At 40.0% G+C, this 16,543-nt stretch overlaps 1 protein-coding gene across 1 annotated transcript in view; it reads left to right on the plus strand.

Moving 5' to 3' along the window:
* The window catches only part of si:ch1073-280e3.1 (complement factor B), a 66,950-nt gene that overhangs the window by 40,096 nt on the left and 10,311 nt on the right, over positions 1-16,543 (plus strand). Inside the window, exons 7-15 of the mRNA XM_056264628.1 lie at positions 3,714-3,852; positions 3,974-4,105; positions 6,587-6,691; positions 8,075-8,212; positions 8,381-8,490; positions 8,602-8,731; positions 8,968-9,115; positions 9,385-9,461; positions 9,611-9,702. Coding sequence (XP_056120603.1) covers positions 3,714-3,852; positions 3,974-4,105; positions 6,587-6,691; positions 8,075-8,212; positions 8,381-8,490; positions 8,602-8,731; positions 8,968-9,115; positions 9,385-9,461; positions 9,611-9,702 — 1,071 coding nt within the window. The remainder of the gene's footprint in view (positions 1-3,713; positions 3,853-3,973; positions 4,106-6,586; positions 6,692-8,074; positions 8,213-8,380; positions 8,491-8,601; positions 8,732-8,967; positions 9,116-9,384; positions 9,462-9,610; positions 9,703-16,543) is intronic.

Consider the following 16,543-nt stretch of genomic DNA (forward strand, 5'->3'; position numbering starts at 1 on the left):
TTTTGCACAGTTCTCTGAGTAGCTTTAATGTTGTATGTCTTTTTTTTGTTTTCAACTGTTTTAACCCTATACCTGTGCTTTGTCTTTGTTGAAATCTTCATGTAGCAATCTCTCTATCCAAAACTAATTTCTCCTTGGGGAGACAAATAAAGATACTTTGACTTTGACTTTGACTTAATGTTGGGGGCCCAATAGTGCTGCAGGCCTTTTATCCTCCACCTTTTAATACCCCAGATCAGGAACAACTGAACCTGTTATGTCCAGTTTGGGCATTAGATGCCTACGTTCACAGGGCTGCCCTGTGGCGTAAGTCTAAACAATTGTTAGTCTGCTTTGGGTCACTCAAGAGAGGATGCCCTGCATCTAAACAGGTAATGAGCAAATGGCTTATGAAGCGGCCGGTCAGCCTTCACCTATGGCTGTACGGGCCCATTCTACAAGGAGTATGGCGGCCTCTACGGCCTTAATTTCGGGTGTTTCCCTTCTTGATATCTGTAATGCGGCAGGTTGGTCCTCTCCACATACATTTGTCAGGTTTTATGACCTTGACCTCTCCACTCCAGGGGCGAGGTTGCTTGCTTCTTAGTGTGTGCAAGGACTTCACACAGAACGGGCATTTGTCACTATGGCGTAGTGGGTATGGGGTTCCCACCGCGTCTCAAACGCAGCTCGAAGTTCCCTTGAAAGGGAACGTCTCAGGTTACGTATGTAACCCTTTTTCCCTGAGAGGGAACGAGACGCTGCGTTTGCCTGCCATACTTCCTGCATGCCCTGATCGACTTGCTTCAGGTTTTTTCAGAAGCTGGCGCGGTCTGAATTCAGGGGTGCTTTACAGTTTCCTGATCTATGACGTCACCTGCCTATGACGTTTCGGGCTTCCATTGGATTGATTTTACATGTGCATCACGACGTAATCACGCAGAGCGTTCCCACCACGTCTCAAACGCAGCATCTCGTTCCCTCTCAGGGAACCAGGGTTACATACGTAACCTGAGACGTTTTTGCACAAAATTAATATAGGGAGTGATGTGTTAAGGCCTCATTATGCTTCTGCGTCAACTCCACGGCGTAGCTACGCCGTCACTCCTACGGCGTCGTGGCCGTTTTATGGTTCTGCGTCAGGTTGCGTTGCATCGCGGTGTATTTCACCGCCAGAACGCTAGGGGGGTGTGTGCTTCGCGAATCTTTTTGCTAGTTTGTTTTGGTTCCGTGCGTCGGTTCCGCTTTCGTTTCCATTACCCTTCAAATTGCGCAAATTGAAATTGCGTATTGAAAATACGCACAATGGAACCACGTCCATTTCGCATAAACTCCCGTTTATCGCAAAAAAAGACTTTATGCTCGCAAAATATTTAGCAAAACTGCAATGGAAGGTTTTGCGCATTTACAGTCACCTGACTTAGAAGACGCGGTGTGTTTGGGGTCCGTGTCCGCAAATAACAATAATAATTATCATCATTATTATAACATTTATTAGGCTACATATGTAGAAGACGCTTTTATCCAAAAAAGGAACAAAGCAATTCGTCACATCTCATTCAAAATACAGGTTGGGCAATAATAATACGGGGCTAAGATTATCACAAATAAACACAAGATTTTGACGCATATTCAAGTGTTTAAGCGGAGCGCGCACTGGATGGCAGGGATAGGCGCGCTGGCGCGAACACTTGCATTTTCCTATCAACAGTGGAAACAACTTAAAATACTCTATCATTTCTGGTCATACAGAAAATAATAATACATTATTCGCAACTACTTTTATTTGCGTAAACTCACAATAACAAGAAAACGTTGTGGTTTTGTAAAATAAAATAAAACAATCAGGCGCGCTTTCATGGTCTCCGTGAACTGAAGCGCGATAACTAAAACAAAATATAGCCTATGTAGGCTAAAGCTTGAAATGTCCACTTTAAAACGAACAAATTCGAATCGAAAGCTAATACCTTCTGATTATGTTATCGGTATGAAAGGTGCATTTCTCTCTAAAGGTGCATCCGGAGATGGAGATATGTTTTTAGCCGACATTGATTTAGAAAACAATAGTTTATTAATAAACAATTAAAATGCCTCGTTATTTTTTCAGACACATTTATTATAGCCTATAACTCACCTATAAATCACCTTTCTGTAGGCTGTGGTTATGGTCTTCTCATTCAGCACTGCGGGAAAAATATAATTTCCAGGTTCTAATTTGGCCTTAGAAAACCAGTAAAATCTAAATTTTTCCATATTAATTTGTGAATATTTTAAATGTTTAATAAAGGGGCAAAAAATCATAAACAAATATCTTAAAATTCGTCGATATATATATTTTTTGTTGCGCAGCATTTGGTGTACCGTTCAAATTAAAATTTTTGTGTTCAACTTTGCGTTTTAAAAATAATTCAGTTCATTTTTCGTTTTGCAATTACGGGTTAAATAAGGGAAAACGAATGGACACAAAAGTACACTGACCGTTTGGAATTAATACGAGACAGAGTTCTTTATTAAATTCATAAAATAAACAATAATTACAGGAATAGCCTATGGACTCTAAACCTCAAAGAAATGCCACAATCAAGACCTCGGAGCAGAAATGAGGGAGAACTCTCCCTGCGTGTCTTTCCCTGCCATCAATGCTTGGATTACACACCACGTCTCCTTCCATTAATAATAATAATGTATAGTGCGGTGGCTATAGGCTATAACGTTAAACCTACCAACGTCCGGTACCATGATTTTTATAATGGCTTTTTTTTTAGTCGCATAACATCGGTTAATGGAAACGCCGTCATTTCGCAATAGTTTTTTATCGACAAATAGAAAAAAATCGCAAAAGTTTTGCGCAAATCTGTAATGGAAACGCGCCTGATGGCGAGCGAAAGAGAGAGATTGTTGTTGCAGCTGGAGCTAATCGACGTTGAACAACAAATGATTTTATTGCAAATATTTAATCGCAGAAGAATCAAACGTTCCTCAACTTGATATCGTTAAAACAAACAGTGCAGTGGTCACTTTAAAAATGGCGGTATAGCGGGAAGGGGAAACCGGTAAAGCTTCACTCCCGAAATGATGTATCTGACCAATCACAGCCCTTGTGGTCTGCGTCGCCTCGACGCGTAGTTACAATTTTTTGGAGGTGCACGTCGAGCTACGGCAGAGGGGTCGGAGAGGGGTTCGCGGCGACGCAGAGAGGTCTGCGGGGGTACGCCGTCGATTCGACGCAGAAGCATAAAACAGGCTTTAGTGTTTAATCTTCTGTTATGTTGAGATTTACATGGGTTTCTGTTGTTGCAGTTTTGAAGGTTACCATTGTGGTGAACAGTAGAGCCTGTGGTTAGCTTATGATGGACTGAAAAATTTGAACAATATGTATGATATATGGCATGTTGTTTATGTGCAAATATGTATGAGGGATGAGTGTTTGATCAGTAAATAATAGTGCATTCATACAGATTGCAATTCACACTAGGGATAATAGTCTAAGAGAAATAACTGCCGATTTTACATGGGCCACAAAAGGATTGAAACATGCCTGCACATTTGTTCTGCACACTGCTAACTGAATAGGCCTGCTCTACATCACTGCTCCTCATACTTACATATGTATATAAATAATTATTTAATTTCCCACCTCTAATTCTAAAGCATAAAATAGCCATCATGTGTTTGAATCAAAATAATTGATTGTGCAAAATTAAATTTGCTGTGCAATTTTGTTCATCTTCCAGCTGGATAGCTATGAAGTCCACATGAAGTTTGAGATCATCTCATATGCCAGTGAGCCCAAAGAAATAGTGTCCATTACAAGCATCGAGAGTCAAGATGTGAATTATATCTTGAGGAAATTAGAGGAGTTTAGTGCCGAAAGTAAGTTCACTGTACAAATGTTTGTTTTTACATTTTTAAGCCATGTGTTTTACTACATCTTTATTATAGCTTTCTAACTCCAGTTTCCAGTTTTATGTAATTCATTTAAATTTCATTTCAGGCCATGGAAGTAAGAAAGGCACCAATCTGTATAAAGCCCTAGAAAGGGTGTACAGTCAGCTTGGTTTCCTCAGGGAGACCAAAAGAAATCAGTTCAATGAGACTCAGAACGTCGTAATCATTACGACTGATGGTAAGACTGACCAATATGAGAAGAGAAAGGCTAAAGGGTGGCTTTACTTTTGTGTCTGACCCACACACACACACACACACACACACACACATTTCTGTAGATGTGGCAGTCTATGGCAGTGCTTCATTAGTAAGACATAGCAGAGCAGTGTTGGGGGTCTACAAGGACCAGGGCTCATACTTTAGTCGGCTACTGTGCCATCAAGGATGCCTCATTTAAGAAAAATAACTTTTTCATTTAAATGTAAGAAAGAAAGTAAAGAAATGTATGCCTCACAAGGAATAACAATCAGTTTCATAATGGTAATTTTTCTGAAATGAGACATCCTCAATGATGTATGTGGCTGACAAATGTGACCTCCAGAGGGCGCAGCCTTTAAAATGAGACACAGCTGTAGGATATGTTGTAACCGCCATATGCAGAGCCTACAGCATCTGATGCAGAAGTGTATATCTGCCAGTCATTTTTAGCGGAATCTAGTGGTGAGGTTGCGAATTGCACCCAACGGAAGTCATGGTGGCCGACAGGAAATGATGTCGTCGTCTGAGACGGCAGAAAGGAGCCAGTTAAACAATGATGTTTCTTTACAGAGATACTTTAAGAAATTAGGTTTTCTTAATTATTCAGTAAAACAATTGCGAATATTATTGTTATTTGTGCATAGGGTTGCCACCTTCAATACAAAAAAATAAGGGACGCCTGCCGGCGGCCGCAGCGGGGGCCAAAGCCCTCAGGGCCACAATGACCACAGGCCCGACGGTATGCCAATGGTATCATAACTCAAAACATATTTTTCAGGAAAGTAATAAGATCATACCAATGGACATTATAATAAGCTATCTGCTATTGAAATCATTGTGAATAAATCACTCTCTATCACAAACAACGTTAACAAAGTGTGACAATGAGATTACAAAAAAAATGGCCTTTCGTCGGAGTTGTATGTGAGATGTTAACTTATTAACTTATTAAATTAACAGATCCATAAATTATTCACTATAAATTAAACAAATGTGTTGATACTCAAACAAATACTAAATTTGATTGGAAAAAACTATGACTTTAGCAAAGGATCTTGAACATCAAAAACATCAGTAGACCAGTAGTACTGTGCAGTATTGGACTATAGGCGTTAAGTGTACTTGTCACTCCATGCAGCACCGAGTAGCTGTTTCTTTCAAACATGTAACACCATCCAAACAGTGATACCACACATAAATAACCTATAATCTACAAACATTTCTAAATTTAATTATAACACTATTTTTATTATTGGTAAGAAAATCTATTTATGTATTTATTTATTTATGTATTCAGACCTATTGACCTATTCTCTAGATTTGTTAAGCATAAGTCATTTTCTTCACACATGCACATTTTTATTATTAAATATGTAGGCCTATTAAATATCTCTCTCTCTTATTTAAAAAATGCATGTGTCTGACTACCTTAACTATAATAAACAAATCATACCATAATGTATGGATATAATTCATTTACATTGAAACATTATTTCTTAGCAAATGGGCATAGGGTATGAAGCATATGAAAACGTAATCAATCAGAACATTATTGAGCTGATTAAAAAACTGTCATTACACTATGACTATCTGCTTCGGGAGATCCTTAACGTATGAAGAACTGTGAGACGGTGCTTTGATTTCTCTAAGCTAGCATTGCTATCAACTCTCTGCCAAAAGACCCGCCCTCCTCTGACTCTGATTGGCCCTGAACCTGATGTTATTAAACAAACCAATCAAACCAACAATGGCAGCGAGTATTACCCAATCAAGGGTAGAATAGGACGAGTCTTCACAGAATGCGGGTGTTATGATTTGCATGTGATGATGCATTTAAGACAACTCGGAAATACGGGACAAACCGCGTCCCGTATTGATTCAAAGCGGGACGCGCTGTTTATTTCACAAATACGGGACGATTCCGTATTTTAAGGGACGGGTGGCAACCCTTCGCTGACTTTAGCTATCTTCTTTGCACGAAGAACAACACAGTGACGAAACGCGTTTGTCCGTTTAGGGCCACTGTAGAAACATGTCAATGTTAGGGGAACGAGAAGTGTATGTAGATATAAATGGCTCATTCTAAGGTAATAAAAACATAACGGTTCATTAAGTAAGGTCATTATACACTCCGTGACTTTCTTACTTATGGGGAACATAAAAAAGGGGGATTTCCAAATATCTTTTGACTTTTCAAAATATCTCCTTTTTTTGTTCCACAAATTATTCATAAAATATCATATTTTGTGTTGTGAGTAAATGACCACAGAATTTCCATTTTAATTAAACTATATAACGTTATATATTTAACTACTGTACAAGCCCTCAGTAAGCTCATCATTATTGGAGATACTGTATGTTAATAACGTAATACCCAGCATTTTAAGCCCAAAAGTTGTGAATAATTTTAAAGCTCATTTAATGATGTACTAATTTTGCTTTTGTTTTTGTGTATATCCAGGCCACTCAAATATGGGACCCAGGCCACAAACCATGTTAGCTAAGATCCGGAACTTATTCGGCTACAGACCCAGCAGTGTAGACCACACACAAGAGGAGCTCCTGGGTTTGTCTCATAAAAGTGTTCATGTCTTAACCCTATCAGACTCATTTTGATATTAACCCTGTTTTTCCTCTCTTGTCATAATTGCTCAAATTTCAGTTTATTTTGAATCATTATAACTGGACACATATCTTATTGTCTGAGGAGGGGTGTATTTTTTAGTCCCACTCCCACAAAATTCAGTCCTGATCCCATCCACTTCTCCAAAAGTATGTTAGAATCCTCTCATACATGATGGATTAACCCTTTCTTGGCGTTACAAATAAAAGTAAGAACACAATTATAGCAAGGCAGAGCAAACTTATCATCTACAGTGGTTTTGATCACAACGCGACAGTCCTTCTAAGTCATCAGCACAACAGCGCACGTTATGAGAGAAGTGATCAGTCTCTTAAAGGGCCCACCGCACAATGATGTGATGCATGCACGGCGAGGAGGAATGTTTGAGTGGCCAAAGACTCTCCAAGGATCACAGATGGAGAATTGCAGAGATTAGTTGAGTCTTGGAGTCAGACAGCCTAAAAAAAATGATCAAACAACCCCGACATCCCCACATGTTGTTTGCGAGGGTTTTAAAAAAATATCCTCCTCACTCATCCAAAAATCAAACTCCAGCACATTCAGTTGTCAGACACGACTGGAACTTCAAAAGTGACCAGATTCTGTGGTCAGATGAAACTAAAAAAAGAGCTTTTTGGCAGCAATATACCCCATGTCTACGTTAAATATACTGCTGGATCTTTAATGTTGAGGGCCTATTTTTTTGCTGGAGGCCCTGGACATCTTGTTCAGACACATGGTACCATGGATTCTAGCAAATACCAACAGATAAAAAAATCTAAACCTAACAGCCTCTGCTGGAAATCTTATAATGGGCCGTGGTTGGATCTTCGATCAGGATAATGATCCAAAACAAACATCAAAATCATCACAAAAATGTGTCACTGAGCACAAAATGAAGCTTCTGTCATAACCATCCCAATCCCCTGTGATCCCTGTAGAAAATTAGTGGAGTGAACGGAAGAGAAGAAACAACAACATGGAGCTGGGAATCTGAAGGATCTGGAGAGATTCTGTATGGAGAAATAGTCTCTGATCTTTTGTCAGTTGTTCTCCAAGCTCATCAGGCATCATAGGAGAAAGAAAAGAGCTGTTATCTTGGCAAAAGGACGTTACATTCAATAAAAAGGTTTACTGGCAACAATAAAAGGTTGCCAATAATTATGGCCAACTTGTTTTGGAGAAAATCATTTACTTCATAATGTGATCCCCCCCCATTTTGTGTAGCAGTGTGGTTGTGAAGACCTTGATCCAAAGTTTAAAAAAATACAGCCTAATGATTGTTTTCTTAGTTTTACCAGTTGTGTGCATTTATATGTTTCACAGACGTGTATGTGTTTGCTGTCAGTGGAGAAGTTAACAAGAAAGATCTCACAAGCATTGCCTCTTCCAAGAAAGATGAGCTGCATTTTTTTATTTTGAAGGACTATAAACATCTGGGATCTGTGTTCAACCGAATGATCAGTAAGTGATCAGATATCAGAGAACCTCTACGTCCCCCAGTTGAAATCGTTGTCCAGAGACTCTGAACAATTAATATGTCTATTTTCAGTTTCAATCGGAATATCTTTTCTCCGGATATATTGTTTCAAAGCAGCTTTACTGATAATAGTGCCTTACTGTACAAATCAGGTGATTCTGCTGTGACTAAGTGTGGAGTGGCACAAGAGCAAGAGGACCAAGACGAGCGAGAGAAGCCCGAAACCACTTACACCAGACCTTGGCATGTCAATGTTCTCTGGGTTGGTAAATTCATATCAAGAGTTTAACAATTTAATAAAACTTGAGACAAAGACTTCTATAAAAGCACTGCTTTCAGATGGAAGATCACATTTTACTTTGTTGTCATCCAGGGAGCTAAAACATGCAGAGGGACTCTAGTGACTAAGAGCATGGTATTGACAGCTGCACACTGCTTAATAAAGGTGAATTCAGATGAATCTGTATCAGTTGCCAGTGCTGCTGACATAACAGTTCACCATGGTAAGAATTGTTTCTTTTGTCAACAATGTTATGGAATAATTCAAGGTGACTCATGCTCCTCAGAAAGAATCTCTTATAAAGTCAGCTAAAAATCAAAGCCAAATCGAATAAAATCACTTGCAGTGTTGAATTAGACCAGGAACAGTAAATTGGGTCAACTTTGAATTTATGTTGATTTTATCCGGTCATGCACAGATGCTAAACTACATGTACTTTGCTTCAATTCTCTTACAAAGGTAATGGTGAAGTTAAAGCCATGGAATTGATTCTTCATCCACTGTTTAATGTGAAAGGCCTTAAGGACAAGAATGTAAATGAGTTTTATGATTACGACATTGCTCTGGTTAGGATGAGAGAAAACATTACGATATCTTTGAAGGCAAGGTAAGATTCAACAACCCTTTCCCTTGGGTATATATTTAGATGCTTGCAAACCTATTCTGGTGGGTTTTTTTTATCTTAAATGTGTGCTATAAATAAATAAATAAATAAATAGTGCTTATAAACTGCTGTTGAGATGGTATTCTCAGATGAAACGGAGTAAAGACTTGGACAAGAAACCGTATTCAATATGTCATGGCTTAACAAGCAGACTGGAGCCCTGGTGTTCTGTCTTGCCAATTAATGCATTACATATATAACTTTCTACACAGGCCCATTTGTTTACCTTGTACCAAATCATCAAACCGGGCTCTCAGAATGGATCCAGACTCTACGTGTGACGAGCACAGTGAGTATTTATAAAATTCAATTAATATACTGTTATGAAGATTTATAATAAATAACATCAAAGTTCAAAACATACTCGACCTCATAATCTTTAGCTAAAAGATAAAAATTTAATTCTATGATGAAATGATTGTTTGTGTGATTGACCAGAGAGATCCCTGATCCACCTGGAAGAGACTCCGGCTAACTTCATCAGACAGGGAACTCATCGATCAGACACCCACATACATAGTGGTGCAAAAGTGAGTGCTGTCCTTACAAAATTACAACACTTTAATATGTGTTGTGCCTTGATTAGATAATGCAGTGTATATGAGTCAGAAAACAACAGGGAGGAGGAGAGAGGGGGGATGACCTTGAGGCGGGACTCAAACTCAGGTCATCCGAGTTACAGCTGCCTTATACACTCACCGGCCACTTCATTAAGTTCACTTTGCTAGTACTGGGTTAGACATGTTTTTTCCTTCAGAACTTAATTCTTTGTTGCATAGATTCAATAAGATGCTGGAAATATTCCTCAGAGATTTTGGTCTATATTGACATGATCGCATCACACAGTTGCTGATTCGTCGGCTGCATATCCATGATGCGAATCTTCCGTTTCAGCACATGCCAAAAGGGCTCTTTTGGATTGAGATCTGGTGACTGTGGGGGCCATTCGAGTTTAGTGAACTCATTTTCGTGTTCAAGAAACCAGTTTCCCTCACACCACAACCTGAACCGTTGAAAAAAGGCAGGATGAATCTAGGTTGTACCTAGAGCATGGCGCAGAGCAGGTGGAGTCTTTATACCTAAAGAAAAAGATGCTACAAGCATCAGTCAGTTTCGTCCTATCTCGCTATTAAACGTTGAAGGTAAGATTTTCTTCAGCATTATTGCTCAGAGATTGTCCACCTACCTATTAAAGAATGGCTTCATTGACACTTCAGTTCAAAAAGCGGGCATTCCAGGCTTCTGAGGATGCTTAGAACTAGGGAAACTCACGATACAATGCACCTCGATATGCCAGGGTCACGATACGTCACGTTACGATATCAAAAAAGGAAAAAAAAAGAAAAAAAAATTACTGTATAACAACAACTTATTTATTTTTGTTTCAGCTGCACACAGGGAAAACACAAGGCCTAACTGCCCAAACACAAACAAGAACACTCCCTTAGTGCTGCTCTAATCCTAGGTTAAGTTATCTCAGGACTGGTTCTTCTTCAAAAAAACTAACATATCAACATGTTCTGGTGTAATCAGTGATCTTTGAGCATACACAATGTCTCCTGCTGTGGAAAAGACACGCTCACTGGGCACTGATGTAGCATACCGTAAAACTTCAAATAATAGCCGAGTCCCAAATAGACGCCTGTCTCTTTTACACGCCTGGTGTGGCTGCAGGTTTGGGTAAATAAAGGCCGGTCTCAAATAGAGGCCGGGTCTGTTTTTTAGTTTCGGGTTGTATTTAACCTTCTAAAACCCGTCAGATCGTCCGCTTTTTGGCGGCCGCCAAAGCAAATGTGTGTCCCGCCGAGTGATGTAGAATTGACTGCTGCGCTTGACAGGGCGCATAACGAGCAGAGAGAGAGAGAGAGAGCGCCCCGGCCGCGCGCGCGCACTCTCACGTCTTCAAACAAAACGAGCGCTGTCTTGCTCTCTCTCCCTCGTGCATATTAATCAAAATCAGTTGACACGATAGTAAAAGGTCGGAATACCGCAGTTTCACGTGGAGCATTTGGAGATTTTTAGAGATTAGAGACTCTAGGCCTACACTCAATGAACAATATCTCAACACTAAATTATAAAGGCCGGTCTCATATAGACGCCTGTCTCAAATACAAGCCGGTGCAGTTCGACGATTTGGGAAAATAAAAGCCCGGGCTATTATTTGAAGTTTTACGGTATATATATACATTTGACTCCATGGTCGGCTGTTTGGGGGCAAGGCAGTTGGTGCTAATGCTAATATTTGTTAGCTCGCTGTAGACTGCAGTGTTGTTGTTGGAACATGCGCTGTCTTGACGTGATGACGTACCGCACCGTTCCCCGGATATAATTTTTTTTTTTTTCATTTAGTTTTACCCTGCTTGATCAGCAGCTGGTGCTGCCAGCCTGCCACCATAGACTGTATGTCTGCCCCATATACATACACACACACATATAATACACTAAATTATTTATATACTACGCAAATCATGCAGCAGTGCCATCTATCTTTATTTCGCGATCCATTTTTTTCGGCCTCGATGCGTTTCGTCACGTTTTGTATCGCGATATTTTGTCAAACGATATTTCGTCCCATCCCTACTTAGAACACATCAATGTTATCTGGCGACGAATTCAATCAGCTAAAAAGGAGAGGAATGAGCTCCATGTGACATTCCTGGATTTGGCTAATGCATATGGTTTAGTGCCGCATGAGCTTCTTTGGGCAGCATTTGATTTTTTCAGAGTACCAATGTCAATAACAAATTTAGTGAAAGCCTATTTTGGAGATTTGCAATTTAGTTTCTCAACTCCAGAATTCAGCACTACATGGCAATGCTTAGAGGTTGGAATAATGGCAGGATGCACCATTTCTCCACTGGCTTTTACCATGGCAATGGAAGTAATCATTAGGGCATCGAGATGGGTAGTAGGAGTAGAGCGCTTGGCTTCTGGGTTGCGACTACCACCAATCAGAGCATACGTGGATGACATGACAACCATGACTACAACAGTAGCCTGCACTAATCGGTGATTGGGTAAGTTAACCGATAATATTGAATGGGCAAGAATGCAATTTAAGCCCTCTAAATCAAGGAGCGCGCATCTCGATAGTTAAAGGAAAGGTAGTAGATAAAACATTATTCATTAATGGTGAGGGAATACCAACAGTTTCTGAGAAGCCAGTGAAGAGTCTTGGGAGATGGTACGATGGGGATCTAAAGGACACAGTTCGGGTGGGAGAAGTTAGATGACAAGCAGTGGAAGGGTTGAAGAGCATAAACAGCTGTGCTCTACCAGGCAAACTAAAACTCTGGTGCTTTCAGTTTGGTCTACTGCCGAGGTTGCTGTGGCCACTGACTGTGTACGAGGTTTCTTTGACAACAGTGGATAAGTTGGAAGCGTTAATAAGTTCATACATCAGGAAATGGTTGGGAGTTCCACGCTGCCTCAGCAGAGTGGGACTTTATAGTAAAGGAATATTGCAGCTGCCAGTCTCTGCTTTAACCGAGGAGTTAAAGTGCGCCAAGGTCAGACTGGTAATGACCTTAGTAGAGTCACGCGACAAATGTTTAAGGGATGCAGCACCTGTGTTAAAAACTGGTAGGAAGTGGTCAGCAAAGAAATCGGTGGTAGAGGCAAAGGCTGCCCTTCAAATTGGTGATATCGTGGGACAGGTACAGCATGGAAGAGGGGGTTTTAAGGCTCAGTTTAGCTCTTCCTAAATGGCACAAGGCAGGCCCAGCTCAAAGGAGGAAGCTGGTAGTCAACGAGGTGCGAAAGCAGGAGGAGAGGATGAGGTGTATAAAGGCCATTTCTCAGGCCAAGCAGGGAGATGGGAGATGGGAGAGTGTGGAAAAACGCAAGATGGGCTGGCAAGACCTTTGGTCAATGGAAGAGAGTAGGATCAGTTTCCATATCAGGTCAACATATGATGTTCTCTCATCACCACAGAACCTAAACCTCTGGGTAGGAGAGGATCCCTCTTGTCCTTCGTGTTCATCACCTGCCACATTAAGGCACATTTTGACAGGATGTAAGGTGGCTCTTAGCCAGGGTCCGTTTACTTGGTGCCATGACCAAGTACTGCGATGTTTGGCTTTAGCATTGGAAGGCAAGCGCAACATGACCAATAAGTTGCCGCCTGTTCTAGCAAAACATTGCACACAATATTCCTCCGCCCAGGCGAGCAACCACCAAGAAAAGATGTTAAAACCAATTCTCGCCCAGGACAACTGGAAGCTGCTAGGGACTGGAAAATGCTGGCTGATCTTGATCAACGGTTTATTTTTCCACCTGAGATTGCCACCACTAACCTCCGACCAGATATTGTTTTGTGGTCTGGATCAGCACGCATTGTTCTACTGATAGAGTTAACAGTGCCATGGGAGGATGCTGTAGATGAGGCATATGAGAGGAAGAAACTGCGGTATGCTCATCTGGCCACTGAAGCAGAACAGCGAGGATGGAGAGTCCAGGTTTATCCAGTGGAAGTGGGTTGTCGAGGATTTGTGGCACACTCAACAACCCGGTTCCTCAGAGACGTCGGATTCAGTGGCCAAGAGTTGCGTCGAACAGTAAAGAACTTATCTGAAGCAGCAGAGAGGAGCAGCAACTGGCTGTGGTTGAGACGGAAAGATTCTGGCTGGCTGTGTACAGGCCGCCACGCTAAGGTTTCGTAGAATTCTTGAAAAACTCGAAGAGTCTGTTGGTTTATTTGTTACCGTTGCCACTAAAACTGCATTAACGCACCAGTGGGGCTCGACAGCCTTAGTCAAACGGGTTGGCGCGTATGGTTGGGTTGCGGAGAGATTGTGAGATTGCGGCTAGGTCACACGTGAACTACGAGGAAGGAGTACCTCAGCAGCAGGAGGGATGTAAATGTCATTAAGCTGGGCTGAGTTGAGTGGGGGACGGAGGGGGGTGACTCGGTTAATTTTGATCTTACATATAAGTGTTGTACATCATTAGATCCTGTTAAGTTTCTATTTTTTTTGTGGATACTCACAATAAAAACAAAGTGTTGTGCTTTTCACCAAATAAAGAAAAACAAACATGATGCGAGTTCTGCGTTCTCTCTGTCAGTGAAGTCCATTCTGAAACGCGTCCTAAGATTAACTGTAACTTCGCGATTACTTGTCACACAGGCACGAGAGGTTTTTCTTTATGAAGCTTAAATTCTCTTCTTTTAAATGAAGTAATTTATATAAAAAACAAATATTCTCAGTTTATGCAATCTGTATGAAAAGAGAGTGCTGTCAGTATTTTTTTCCCCAGCTCATTACACTTCATTACGCGTTAATCTGACACGCCCACGGAGGACGTGCGCTATTCAAACGCAAATGTCGAGGCAAGCCATGCCCACATCAGCCGTTCCACCGCGGCGGTAAAATGTGTGGTGTATTTGCTGCCTTTTACCGCTAAGAGGCGCTACAATCATAGACTCTGAAAAGTGTTCGTTTATTCCGGTTTATTCTCTCTAATGCGTAATCTGCTGCCGCACCGCGCTGATTCAGAGCGATTGAAAGCTGGTAGCAGAAGAATTCAACAAGTGAAACGTAGTTAAAATAATTCATAATCACAATACTGAAATTAGGCTACTGAAATGTAATTGAATAAATAATGAAAACATTTCAACATAAAACATTGCAATAAAAACATTTAGGCTACATGAATGAGGCTTTACAACTTTAACAGCATACAGAAGACAGCTCAGTAATCAACGCAACGACACGAGCTTCGAGGAGCTTCATTCGACCCGAGATCGAATCTCAATGTAGCATACATGTTGTTAACCGATGTTGTCCTACGTTTATATTTTCCCACCTTGATGCTTAAATAGGTAACTGTTTATATCTGTTTACTTATTTAAAGTCAAGAGTTTTGTTTGATTATCATTACAACATAAATTTGCTACATTCCTGTAGAACCGCAGCGCTGCACAAACGACAAAAACTGATGAAGGAAGATTGTCAGCCGATTGCATCAGAAAATGAAAATGAAGAAGCTCGTCTTTAGTCTGTTAAATTATTGTGTAATGTAAAAGAACACTAAAATTACTTAAGTTTGAAACCAAGTTCGAACATTTCAAGGTTTAAATTGTTTAATGTAAAACAGGGTTGCATCTTGTTTAGAGTTTATTTCTTTTGCGATGCAAAATAAGAAACACTAGGCTAATCTTATTCTTGCGACATTTTAAATTTGTATTGCCAAAGAAATTACAGCTAAATTAAACAATTAAAACAGTAGGCCTACAAAACGAAAATTGTCCAAAGAAACATAATTAAATTAAAAACATGCGTTTCTCTTTGCCTCTCTCGCGCTGGATCTCTTTTTAACAAGTTTATTTAGTCTCCCTCGCTGCGCGCGCGGGTCTCTCTCTCGAAATTAAACATTTCAGGGTAAAAACACATCATACAGCTGATAATACTGTATATGTCGCTGCGTGTCAGCCATACAAATCACGAAAAAATTATTTAACCTTTAATTGTTGCTTCAAAGACACAGCATGCCTTGTTGAATTCACCTTACAATAACTTCAATTGAAATTTTGTGTGAAAAAAACTTTAAATAGGCTACAATAAATAAACTACAATATTTATAATTTAATAAGATATGGGGTCTACATTTGCACACAGATTTATCCTTACAATAATTTTGCCTGCTCATCAGGCTGGCTATCCGACACTCTCCATATGAAAGAGGAACATTAACACCTTTGTCCAGCAACTGTCCCTCCAACCCCCCACAGGCTATCGGAGTCTGAGGCTGACTTAACACAAAGAGAAGTCGCAATTCACACTTAAATCGCTATTCTAGACAGTGTTGATAATGAAGGAATTAAATGATTTAAGTTACATGTAGCCTAGTGATATTTCTGTCACAAAAGTTTATTACTAAATATTTCATTATTTCAATAATTGATGAAATAAAACTGGTTTGGGCCAGCTTTTTCCAAGCAAAACTAAATATAATCTGAAAAAACGCATGTTAATTTGTTGTCATGAACAAAATGTTCAACTCAATATTAAATTCTACAGGGATCTTTGGATCCTTACAAGGCATGCAATTTGTGAATTAAGTTTTTATTTTATTTTGTATTATTCAAATACATATCGAAACACGGTGCTTCGTGGTAATGCTGCTAAATCAAATAACATTTATAGAATAATTATGAACTTAAATGAAACAATATCGCAACATTTCGACAAATACATTATTTGATTTGTTTTTACATTTTAATTCAGGGCGATTTAGCCTACATAGAGCGAGATTTTCACCCTTGTCTTGTCATTTTCTCATTGGGAAGCGCTTACATTGCATGTTTGAGTAGATCCTCTGTAGGCCTATACTGTTTTTGTCGTTAGCCTATATGAATACAAGTTTACAGTT

Source organism: Rhinichthys klamathensis, unplaced genomic scaffold (genome assembly GCF_029890125.1).
Source record: "Rhinichthys klamathensis goyatoka isolate OS25496 unplaced genomic scaffold, OSU_Roscu_1.1 h1tg000223l_1, whole genome shotgun sequence".
Lineage (NCBI taxonomy): Eukaryota > Metazoa > Chordata > Actinopteri > Cypriniformes > Leuciscidae > Rhinichthys > Rhinichthys klamathensis.